General features: G+C 34.4%; 1 protein-coding gene across 1 annotated transcript in view; it reads right to left on the reverse strand.

The window, feature by feature from the left end:
* Positions 1 to 11,732: 11,732 nt before the first annotated feature.
* The window catches only part of LOC145660525 (calpain-B-like), a 71,867-nt gene continuing 69,904 nt past the window's right edge, over positions 11,733 to 13,695 (reverse strand). The window contains exon 16 of the mRNA XM_081725705.1: positions 11,733 to 11,949. Within this exon, the coding sequence (XP_081581831.1) occupies positions 11,864 to 11,949 (86 nt within the window). The 3' untranslated portion in view covers positions 11,733 to 11,863. The remainder of the gene's footprint in view (positions 11,950 to 13,695) is intronic.

The raw sequence follows: 13,695 nt of genomic DNA on the forward strand, positions 1-13,695 counted from the left end.
TATATATAGAAAAAGTAATAATACCCACAGGTAGTGTAAAGTCTTCACTATGATGCAATCGACGATTTCAACAGATTTTATACACTAATTAAATTATTTAGATTCTTCTTCTTCTTCTTCTCTTCACTCTTAAAAGTGTTTGAAAAACGGGCACCAGGAAATAACCAGTTTGTGTCATAAATGCTATAAAGAATATAGTTGTGAGTTGAAAAATTTCTTCAGTAAGAACTGTGAAGATCGATAATAGTTTTTTTTTTTTTTTTTTTTTAAGGAATTGTATTAATGTCTTGATTGGCATTTGTTGATTTATTGCTAAAATGTATTTATATGAGAAAGATGCACTTCCTAAATGAATATAAAGTTAATTTAGAAATAGAGATCTGAATGATTCAAAAAGTTCACATTCAAAGATAATATGATTCATAAGCACATTCAAGTAGTCTATACATATCACAGATTTTTGGTTTCATATTTTTTAAATTTATATTAACGCCTGTTTAATGGCAAATGCTTCACCTTCGAAAGTAAAGATTTGTTTAGGTAATTTATATTGCAAGGTATTTATGTTGTTGTAATAATGAACATAGGTTGTTGAAGATAATATCAGATGTAGTTTGTGTATTAACTCCCTCGATTGATATCATTTCTGATTGAATTATCTTTCTCATTCTTTCTTTTACGTTTTGTTGAGGTTGTCGAGTAATTATTGATGTCATAGATTCTTTATCCTTTCCGGAGAATTGTATTAGAGTTGTTTCCGGATGCTCTAATTTATGAGGATTCTTTTTATTCATTCCCTTCGAATCTTCTAAGGTGAAGTTATGGTTTCCAGAACATTCCGATACCGAAGAAATCACTTTTCTTCGTAACATGTTTGAATTATCCTTGTGTAAGAGGAAGTTATCGGCTTTTTTATATGTATTGTCATTATCATTTGAAGATATTTTTGTCTTGTTAAACTCATCCTTTTTTGTAGAAATTGAGTTAAATCTTATATTTTTGTTATGGTATTTCCCCTTAACTAATTGTGAAGATGATTGAGAAGAATTCCGTGAAAACAATTCCACTTGACTCTTGTGTCTCTTCTTCTCCGGTGGAGAACTGGGAAGGTCCCTTGAGACGTGTGTTCCTGAGGAAATTTGTTTCGGGTCGGGAGCTACCAAAGGAGGCATGTGTTCTATATTGAACAAAGATGTGTAAGATGTATGACTCTTATTTGAATTATACCCTTCTGTTGATCGAAGGTTAACGATAGAGTGATCTTGATTAGAATTTGAGTTAATGTTGAATGAATTTTTTTTTTTTTTTAATCGCATTCGCTTCATTAAAAGTTATTTTTTCTTTCGCCATTAGTTCCATTAGTTTACCTTGTCTAATTCTCTCCGGACATTCTTGAAAATCAGCCGGATGATTTCCACTACAATTGATACAATGAGGAGGATTGTTACATGTGATAGACGGATGCGGATCTCCACATTTTATACATAATATTCTATTTGATCTACAGTTATTCTTACGATGCCCAAATTTATTGCAACCTGAGATACACTGTCTGATAGCCGGTATATATGTATGAACCGAGCGTTTAATATAATATAGTTTAATATCGTTAGGTAGTTGCTGAGAATCAAATGCCAAAATGACTGTGAAGGTGGGTTGTAGTTCACCCGTTGAAGTTCTTTTGAATATACGTCTAGTTGACGTAACTGTAAAGTCACATTTAATATCATTTAATAAATCCGACATTTCTATATTTGTTTCTATGCCATGTATCACTCCCATTGTGTAGATGAGATGATTCGGGATAAATGCTATCCAGTTATTTTGAGACAGAATTTCATGATCTAAAAATGAATTGGCTTCCTCGCCCGAGCGAAATTTTATTTTCAGTAAGTTCCTGCCAATTTTGTCCACACTTGCCAAGTGCCATGATGTGCTTTTTGCCTAATTCTTCCGAATTAGATTTGACGAAGACATAATATGGTGCAAGATGATGCGATCCATATTTAATTATACCTATGGAAGTGGCATTATTAATATCTTTAAAAGTTGTAATAGTAGATCCTTTTTTATTCTGGATGCCGTCTACGGAGGAAAAACTTATTTGATTTGGTTAAGTTCTATTTGTGTTCGATACCTGGTCATTCGTTTGCGATGTAATCATGGAATCATGTTCGTCTAGAACATTCGATTCTGTATATTCAATTTCTACTTCATTGATCATATTGTATTAGTCCAGTTTTGCATAACAAGAACATGATAAACCATAGAAAATATGATAAACACAACACACAAATTAGAGTGAAAGAACTATCACAGTCAAAACACTAAGTATAACACTATTTTATGAAGAGATAAAGGAATGATCTCACCAAGAAGAGAATCTGGAATGTTCCAGAAATGTTCACCAAACTAACTGCACTCTATAATTGTTTATGCAGTTATTCGAAATGTTTTTCCAATAACACACAAATTGTAAACAATATGTTACACAGAAATTAAACTGTTATTATAAAATGCACTCGTTTTTGTACTTGTTTTTTCTTTTTTAAGGCAGTCATTTACCCACTCTCTGAGCACTTGACGCCATTTTCCTTGTGCTATTATTTAGATTATTTTCCCATACGTTATTTATGGTATATCTATTCATTTGTTTTATTTTATATCAAAACTTCCTCTTCTTTTTGAGGTGCCAATTTATTTCATTAGCGCCATTTGATTTTCTATTTGTAAAAATCATAGCTTTTGCCGAGAAAATATATGAATACTAATGATCTGTAGTGAGGTCATGAAATGACCGGAGCATTACAAGCAGAGCACAAACACAAACTCCTCCTCCTTATCTGAAACAAGGAAGAACTGCCACAAGAGTGGAAAGAATCAATCATTGTCCCAATTCACAAGAAAGGCGACAAAACTGACTGTAATAATTATCGAGGCATTTCTCTTTTGTCAACATCCTATAAAATCCTTTCAAATATTCTATAAGCAAGGTTGACCCCATACACAGATGAAATTATTGGAGATTATCAGTGCGGATTTAGACGAAATCGATCAACTATCGACCAAATATTTACCATTCGCCAAATACTCGAAAAAAAGTGGGAATACAGTAGCCCGGTACATCAACTATTTATTGATTTTAGAAAGGCGTACGACTCGGTTAGGAGAGAAACATTATACAACGTTCTTACAGAACTTGGAGTACCGAGAAAGCTAATTAGATTAATTAAGATATGTTTAAATGACTCCCAAAGTAAAGTCCGGGTAGGAAAATTTTTGTCCACGAGCTTTCACGTCGAAAATGGCCTGAAACAAGGAGATGTTGTCGCCATTATTATTTAACTTTATTCTGGAATACGCTATAAGGAAAATCAAAGATAGCAACCAGGGCCTAGAGTTGAACGGTATTCACCAGGTTATGGCATATGCTGATGGTGTAAATTTAATAGGGAATGACAGAAGAACAATAGAAAGAAATGCAGAGATCTTATTAAACGCTTGCAGGAACATGGGTTTAGAAGTACATGCAGAAAAAACTAAATACATGCAAGTGTGTCGGGACCGTAATACGGCAAATTATGGATGCGTTAAAATATTAAATAATACTTTTGATAAAGTGGATAGTTTTAAATATCTAGGATCAATATTAACAAAGGAAAATCATATCCACGAAGAAATTAAATGTCGACTAAAAGCAGGGAATTCGTGTTACTATTCGGTTCAAAATCTCTTGTCCGCGAATTCTGTCGAGGAATTTGAAGCTTAAAATATATAAATCGATAATCATGCCTGTCGTTCTATGTGGATGCAAAACATGGTCGCTTACACTGAGGGAAGAACATAGACTGAAAGTATTTGAGAACAAAATCCTGAGACGAATATTCGGACCCAAGAGGCACAGGAATGGGGAATGGCGGAAACTTCATAACGAGGAATTACATAATTTATACGGTTTACCCAACATTGTTAGGGCCGTCAAGTCTAGGAGGCTTAGGTGGGCAGGTCATGTAGCTAGAATGGAAGAAAGTAGAAACGCTTTCAAAGTCTTGACTGGAAAATCAATCGGAAAACGACGATTACGAAGACCTAGGCGCAGATGGGAGGACAATATTAAGATGGGTCTCGCAGAGATAGGAATACAAAGTAGAAACTGGATGCAGTTAGCTAAGGATCACTGCAGTCAGTGGAGAGCTTTTGTGAACGCGGCGTTGAACATCCGGGTTCCATAGGCCATAGAGTTAGTTAGTTAGAGCAGATCTTGTCTAATAACAAAGGCTTCCCCATCAAAAATCGACATATTCGGAGGTAATTGATATTTCTGAGTAATTGCACCATCATCCATATAAGTTGCTGCTCCGACATTAGCGTTTGGGTATTTGGATGCATCAATGTATACAAATAGATAGACTTGAGTATACTGTTGTATTTGATTGTGCAGATATGCTGATATAATTGATTTTTGAGTTCTATGTTTTGAATTTTTAGATATGAAGGTATAATAGTTTGGATATTCACCAAATTCACTGAATAATGCCATGCATAACAAAGAAGACACGATATTTTATAAATATGGGAGTAATATGGTTGAAGACTGAGATATGCTTGAATAATCCAAGGTTTATATCTGACATAAGGAGTATTCCTGTTTTGTAATAATATAGCTATTTTTTGAAGTTTTGAGGCAATTGGTGATTTCAATTTACCAAAACTGTTGATTATAAACTTGTAGGCTAATTTAAGAATTTCTAATTGTATCGGCGTCTGATTGGTTTCGCTTAAAAAAGCTGCTTTTGGGCAAAATGCCAGTTGTGAAAAAATTAGTTTGGCGTATTGTATAAAACTTCCATTTTATTGTAATGTTTAACGATGTTGCTGTAGAATTCCATAAAGTAGTTTGGGTAGAAATCCTTGTTTTAAAATTGAGAGTAAAGTAAATGGATTAATACCCCATTTTTCGCTGTTAAGCATTTAAATAACCGTATATAGTGTTCTGAATTCTGTAATAAATGTTGGGTATGTTGATTCCAACTAAGTTTTCTATCAAGATATAAACCCAAATACTTGATAACCAGTTCTGATAAAAGGTCGTTATTTTTATATTGCAAGGATTAATGAGGTATATTTCTTTTCCGAGTAAAAGTTATAAATTTCGTTTTTTCCCAGTTGAGTTCTAGACCATCATTCTGCATCCAAGTAGCGATTCGTTGTACATTAGATTCCACTTTTTGAATGCTCTTTTCTGTATCAGAGGCTGTAGTACTGATTATCACGTCGTCTACGAATGGAACTAATGTACTATCTTTCCAATTTATTTGAAATAGGTCAGGCATATATATATATATATATGTGTGTGTGTGTGTGTGTGTGTGTGTGTGTGTGGGTGTGTGTGTGTGTTTTTTTTTTTTTTTTTTTTTTTGTTTAATAATGGGCTCCGTTTGCTGCCCTGTAAAAGACCCAAAGACTTTCTTGGGGTAGAGAATGCGTGTTTTTAACGTTTATATAGACTTTGCGACTTATAAGCGCATTGTGAATGGTTCGGATTATTTTCGCAGCAATTTGAAGATGGCTCATTTTTTTTTATAAAGGATGTCTAGAATGACATGATCGTAGGCTCCCTTGATATCAAATAAAGTTACTAAAAGTGAATTTCTAGTGAGATAAGCTTGGTAGATATCCAGAATAAGTTGAGCTAAAGCATCATACGTTGAAAATCTCTTCCTAAATGTTAAAGACGAATGTTTTTGTAATGTTAAAGACGAATTTTTGATGGTGCTCCCAAAAACCAATTAAGTATTAAGTATTAAATTTCCCAACAATTTATATTCGCAGGATAAGAGAGCAACCGGTCGAATATTTTTTTGAATGGCATTGCTATCATTAATACTTTCATCTACTCAGGAGGTATAATGCCAGTATTCCATATATGATTATAGTACTTGAGTAGTATTTGTAATCCTGATGGTAGTAGATTTTTATAATGTTTGTAGCTAATTCCATCCATCCCAGGTGAGGTTTTGGCGGTGGATATTGTTGATAACTATTTGTAATTCATTCATGTTAAAATCGATATGTAATTCTGAACTTGTATGGCTGAATAAATATTCACTCATAAGAAGCCGATTATTATTTGTTGAACACAGAGTTAATTTTTGATGAAAAGGTTCAATCCAAGATAGGTCATAAAGAAAAAATTGAGTGTCCGAATCTGAATGATGATTTTTGAATTTCTTCCAGAAAAGCCAGATCTTATATGGAGGTATACGGTCTGATAGACAATTACAGAATGTTTGCCAGCTTTGACATTTAATTTGGTTAGTAAGTTGTTTAGACTGTGCTTTTTTCTTCGGGTAGTCAAAGAAGTGAGCTGGAGTGTGATATCGTAGAAAAGTCTTGAATCCGACAAGGCTAGCGTTTTCACACTTTGTTGACAAGAAGTATTTCACCAGATCGGTTTACGAATATGATGTGAGTGTTAGGCGAAAGTTCCTTTACTCGGAGGTTTTCCTAAATTATTGAATGATGACAAAGTATATTTAATTAATTTAAATAGTCCGAAAGGTTGAGTTATAGTTGTTATTTTGTCTTGCATGATTCTATGATATTCTGACCAATTCAGGTTAGAACAAACATGTTGTAATTTCGAACTAAGACCAGGTTAGTCGGGTAGTGAAGAATTTATGGTGGTTTTAATATAATGTGATTTAAAAATTATTGGGAGATGATCGCTACTACATGGATGAAAATATATACTCCACTCCGTTTCGTTAGAATATGCATATTTGGTTAGAGTGAGATCTGGAGCACTATATGCATTTACGGAGATTCTAGTGGGAGAGCCATCGTTAAGGTATGTATAGGTGGAGTTTGAAAGCGTTTGTAATAGTCTTTTTCCAGTCGTATCGGTCCTATTAGATCCCCAGATTGTGGAGGTAGTATTAAAGTCGCCTCTCTATATCAAGGGCCCCTTCGACCTTCTAAAACATTTGTCAACACCAATTCGCCTACATCACCCCCTTTTCAAAATTGCTAATAATGCCTTGGTTGATCTGCCCGCGCCAATTAATATCTCATATTGATGAAACTTCGAGTCCCTGCTTCTCCTATGCTTAATTATTCAAATTGCCACCGGTCTATTTTTAGCAATACACTATGTATCAAGAATTGAATTAGCCTTCAGATGTGAATTATGGTTGGCTCCTACGTACCTTACATGCCAACGGCGCATCATTCTTCTTCATTTGCCTTTACTTACACGTTGGTCGAGGCATGTATTACGGCTCTTACCTCTACCTTCACACCTGAAGAGTAGGGGTTGCTATTCTACTTTTAGTTATAGCAACAGCTTTTGTAGGGTACGTCTTACCATGAGTTCAAATGTCTTTCTAGGGAGCAACAGTTATTACAAATCTACTCTCAGCTATTCCCTACTTAGGAACAATATTAGTACAATGAATTTGAGGGGGGTTTGCCGTAGATAATGCCACCCTAAATCGATTCTTTGCCTTCCGCTTCCTCTTACCTTTTATTGTTGCTGCCATATCAATAGTACATCTACTATTCCTCCATCAGACAGGCTCTAATAACCCCTTAGGCCTTAACAGAAACCAGGATATTATTGTTACCCAATAACGGGTGCAAAAAATTTGTTCCTAGTTGAATTTTCGGAGGTATGTATATGTTGAGTATTTTGACATTCTGAATTTCTATACCTATTGTTTGTTCATAAGGATGAAAATGATGGAAGTCCAAAGTAAAGGTTTGAAATTTGATATGTTTTTAATACATGCAACGAGTCCCCTTGAGAATCATGTCTAATTTGGTTGATACAATGATAGTTTCTAATTTTTAATGGTAGGCAAGGAGTGCATCAAGTTTCCTGAAGAAAAATTACATCTGGTGAGAATATATTAATTAAAAATTGTAAATAAATTGTGATTTTTCCATATACACTCTAAGTGTTCCATTGTAGCACTGTAAACCCTTGAAAATATTGTCCTGCCATAAAATCGACTTAATAATGCGAATCGAGAAGAGAGTATAGGTTGTTAAGTATAGTCTCAAATTTCTATGAACATTTGTTCTCCAGAGTGGCTAGAAAGAATGGTGTGAGACATTTTTTGATGGCTTCCTTCTTTTTTGTTGTTGTATAACTGATCTGTCTCGTGATAGTTGGTCAGCAACATTATTGAAAAGTACATTGGTAGCAGTAGATTTCGATGAGAAAGAGAAAATTAAAGATATATGTCTGATCCATTGAGTTAGTGGTAGTAATGTCTTCTCCAATAAAATTTGATTTTTGGTTGGGTTGAGTTGAAGAAAATTTTCTTTTGTAGTACATCGTATCTTCCTTTGTAAGGAAAAATGTCGAGGTTAATCTTTTGTACTATTATGTGGGGTATAGTTATATATACGATGGGAGTCAGTAGAATATGATCCTTGAGAAGATTGTCGTGAGGATGATCCAGTTTTGAAATCTTTGAGACCCATCTCAGCAGTGATCCTCGATGATTTGAGTTCCAAGTTGATTCCTCCTTCGATTTTCAGGTGGAATATCGAGATAGTCCTGATGAGGATTGATTAACGGCGGCATATCGTCATAGGATACCGCTGAAGATAGGACTTTTGTAGTGGAGTAAATTTAAAAGTTGTTTTAGATGTTGGAATTCGAGTAGAGGCTAGCCTTGAAATTGTAGGTTGTTAGTTTCTAAGTCTGGTAATTTTCCTATGAAGGCTTTAGCTTCATTAAGAGATAATCTTTCGCGAGCCATTAGCTCCATTATTTTATATCGGCGTAGTATTTCTGCGCAATGAGGAAAGTCAGCGACGTGATCATTCCCGCAATTGATACAATGGGGAGGATTCAAGCATGAATTTGGTGAATGAGGGCCACCACATTTTATGCAAAGGGTTTTGTTAAAACGGCAGCTGCCCTTAATATGCCCGAATTTATTAATCCGTAGACATTGTCGTAGGCTATAATCGGAATATAAGTGTTGACAGTACGCTTTATTAATAGAAAGGAATTTGATACATCCCTGTTTTAAAAGTAACTTCAGTGGTCACGTTTCCGTTTACGATACAAATTCTCGTATTGGTAATAGACGACCGCTATTTGTAAGCTCTACTGTTGGACAACAAAACGTAGCACTATATCTAAATAATTACGCTTTATACTCTGTTCAAATACGAGGCGTGTTTTTTGAGTAAGTACTGTTTTGAAATTTAAAAAAAATAAAATAAAATAAAATAAGAGAGAGAGAGAGAGAGAGAGAGAATACTTTCCGTAGCAACTTTATTGTTACATAAAAGCCTGGATCTTAATCTATTTTTCTGCATAGATTCCCCAATATTAAGGCACTTATCGTATCCTACAAGAAGCTTTTAAATACCAACCTTATAGACGTCTACTGCGTAATTTGACAACCACTACAAGTAGTTTCAGTCAAATGATGCTGTTAGATTTTGAGTTTGAGTTGCCGCGTGTGGACGGGTATTGTCATGAAGCAAAATGACCCGTTACTCAGCATGCTACGCTTTTTGTTTTGGATTGCACAGCGCAGGTTTTGTAAGGTATTACAATACGTCGTACAATTTATTGTCACCACTAGGCAAAACATTCACAAGCAGCACTCCCTTCCTGTCGCAAAACACAGTATAGATGATTTTCTAGGATGAAGTTGTTTGCTTAAACTTTACTTTCTTGGATGATGTTGAATACTGCCATTCCATGGATTGTTGCTCGATTCCTGTGTAATGAAAGCCACAGCTCGAGTTTCGTCGCCTGTGACAATTTTGTTTCAAAATCACCACCTTCCTCACTGTACCGCTCAAAGAAAATCAACGCTAAACTTTGGTTTTGTTCACCTCAGTCAACATTTTCGGCATTCAGTGTGAATATAAATTTCGATAATTTAAACGTTAAATCGCAGTTTCATAGAGAACACTTATTCAAACATAAGGACACTTAGGGGGACTCAGTGGTAGATGGTTCGATCCCAGGCCAAGTAAATTTGTGGTGGACCGTGGGTTTTCTCGGGGTACTTCCGTTTCCTCTCACATTTTCATTTCTCAAATTCTTCCATCATCATTCACTTGCCTTAGTCATCCGTCTCCCTTAGCATAAAGGGCATAATATGGGACGTTAAACTGAAAAGATTAAGACATGGGACGGTAAACTAATTTAAGGAAACATCAGGTAACGATGAAATCGTAAAGCGTCTGCTCTCTTCCACGTTTTCATGAACTTCCTGCACCAAGTCTTCAGTGATGCCAGAAGGTCGTCCACTTCGTTCCTCATCATGAACATTCGTGCGGCCATCTTTAAAGGCTCAAATCCATTTCCGTACCATTCAATCGCTCATAATGTTTTCTCTATACACTTCACTATCTGGCGATGAATTTCAACGGCTTTCACTCCTTTAACAATAAGAAAACAAATCACAGCCCGTATTTTACAGTCGGTGTGATTCTCAATCGGTGGAGACATTTTAACTGCTCGCAAACAAACGTAAGCACGATCGAATGTTCCCATAGTGGCGTCTGTGGCTTCCCAGTAGATGGAGGTGCACAGCGCACGTGCGTGGGATGCCGACTGCAGCATTACAGCGGTCGAATTTTAAAACGGTAGCTACTTACTTAAAAAACACGCCACATAATATTAAGTTCCACTGAACGTTTAGTAATTATAATTATTTGCGTTTATTGAACTATAATGTATAGGAACTGATCAGATACTGTGTAATTTCTCCTTTAAAATAGTTTGGCTCTGATGAAATTAGTGTGTGGCTGTCTTATGAAATAACACTTACGAAAAAACACGATCACTCCACACAAAAATACTCTTGCCAACACTATTCATATTCTCACACAAACACGAGTTAACTACAAACATACCAATAACTTGATCCCTATTTACAAATTAATTTGGAATATTCGGTCTCGAATCCCGAGTTATGAATCGGCATATCAACGCTTCTGACAAACTTCCTACTGAGAGCTCAAATTCCTCCTATGCTTGAAATAGAAAGACCCAAAGTACAATTTACCAGCTGATGAGTGGACGTTAATACTACAAAACATTTTCTCTAAGAGTTATCAACATAATAAACATAATTTGCACTGAGATCAGTATCTAACAGATCAAGTTAATCTTTACTCATAAATTTATGATGTGTAGCATGGTGTATAGAACATAGCAGTTTACTGTAGCATGTTGATTTCACTACGTACCACACACAAGAACACTCTCAAAAGCACGTATATATCGATAAATACAAACTTACTATTTTAAATGTATGAATTCGTTTTATGTAAGTTAAAACTTCTTTGTGGTTTAGCGCATTCAACTGTCTGTAGTTTAAATAACTGCCCCTACTCAGCACTGGACCTACGTGATAGTAGCCACTATGGAAAATGTTCGTTCAAAGGAACAACAAAATTTGAAACAAAAATGAACCAAAAGTTGTAATTAATACAGCAAAATCATTCTTCTGCATTGAACTTTAATCTTGAGGTATAATATTCCTCCCAAAAGGCTTCCTACTGCTCAGCAAATTTCAATGAATTACCGAGATTCCATCCTAAACACCCTGAGTTCAATTCTCGGCGCTTTGGTTCTTGTAATGCTGAAATAAGAGGAGCTTAAGTTTTCATTTTAATTTATTTATAACACTTTCTCCATTTATTCGTCATACATTTATACGAAAAATAATTACAGTATGTTTCAATTAACGGTGCTCAATTGGTAAGTAAACACGTAGAACTTAATATTTGTGCAGTAGAATTGATATTATTTTATTTATGTTTGCCATTACATCAATATTTCTTTCTCCTCAGTCCTGATATTTTTATTTTAAAAGGCTCAAGAGTACAGTGTTTTCTCTACCCATTCGTCAAGGTTGAAAGTTGCAGTATTTGTATTTTCTGGGTCTCTTTCTCTGAATGTTTCTGAAAATAATAATAATAATAAATTTAAAAATAAGAACTGAATGCATTTATATTATATAGTGTGCTATTTAGTACATATTTTGTAATAGCATAAGTTTATGACTGCTAGCAGAGACAAACAAATATCTACGTACATTTTACTTTTTAGTATGACAAGTTCCCTTTTTGTGTATTTGTACTTTGTAAACGAAAAAAACAATGGTTGCCATGCTGCTTACAAATCTTACGAAGTTTCTATGGTCTAAGGCAGCGTTTCTTGAACTGTGATCCTCTTAAATTTTACATTAATCCGAGAAATATTAAAAAATAAAAAAATCGTGAATTTCGTATCATACATTGTAGCTGGGAATCTCAAAGGTATAAGTATAGGTTATATAAATAATATACGTATGGTATAATTTAATAAGGTAAAAATAATCCAAATTATAATATCTTATATAGATGTATTATTGTAAAATATACTTCATAGCTTTCAGTTATTAAAAAAAATAACTAATATACATGTATTTTCTCCTATTAATATCAGTGGTAGGGCTTCCCTCTGGCGCGTGGAGTCCCTGATTCGATCCCCGGCCAAGTAAGTTTGTGGTGGACAACATCGTGCTCGTGGGTTTTCTCAGGGTACTCCCGTTTCGGCCCACTTTTTTCATTCCACCACCTCTTCTACCATCATTCACTTGCATTAATCATAGTCTCCCTTAGCCTCAAGGGCATAAATGTGGGATGTTAAACTCAAAAATTTCATTTCATTTCTATTGATACCAACTTAAAATTAATGGAATTTATACTATTTTAAAAATTCAAGTGTACTGGTATGTTCAATGTATATGGTTTCAAATGGGGACAAAAGAAGGGTGATCCGTAGGACATTCTGACTATAAAAAGGATCCCCAATCACTGCGAAACGCTGCTCTGAGAAAGAAATTACACTGATTTTCTTACATTGGTAACTTTCAGTCGAGTGTTTGTCACTCATTTAGAGGTAGTTTCAACTTACAGTTCTGAAAAGGAAAATTAAAAACTGAGTTTTATTGTAATTTTTTTTAAGTACTGAGAAAAAACTACATAAAAAACTGAGTTCATTCACATTAAAAATAAACACTTCTTTTTTGTCAATGCTTCTGTAATAAACATTGTCTTGAAGTTTTTTTCCGTGAGCTTCGTTGCAACTTCGAATGCTGCAGGTACAACGCTTGGGATATAAACCAAGTATTAGTTCGAATTCTTCAATAATTGTAGATCCCGCCCTTATGATAAGAACGCTTCTATACGAGATTATAAAGTGCAATTAATTAATCTGCTGTGAAGTGTAAGTTATTCAATTTCAACGAAAACACGTTGAATTTGTATGCATTGAGCACTTGAATAGGAACTATCATGGTTTTGTCTATCTATTTCACTGTTGTGTACTATGTAATACCGTACAATCATTCATAATCAAGTTACATTTATTTCGTAAGTGCGGATAATAAATAAGAGCATAACGAGTTCTACACTATTTCAAATGAATAAAAAATAAACTGTAATTTTTTCCTTTATTATTATTTTTTTTTTTTAAGATAATAATGTTTATAATGTTGCTTGTCACTAGTGAGACGCTCAGAGGAAATGTTTATTCTTATTTAAGATAAACTGTGGAAATGTAAACTGTAACAGTGAAACCTATCTAAACACTCATCTTTAGGATGAAAAAATTAATAATGTAGGTAAACTATACGTAATTTATTTTATCGAGAATACTTTCAA

This window comes from Thermobia domestica, chromosome 9, assembly GCF_964235325.1.
Source record: "Thermobia domestica chromosome 9, izTheDome1.hap1.1, whole genome shotgun sequence".
In the NCBI taxonomy this organism is placed as follows: Eukaryota; Metazoa; Arthropoda; class Insecta; order Zygentoma; family Lepismatidae; genus Thermobia; species Thermobia domestica.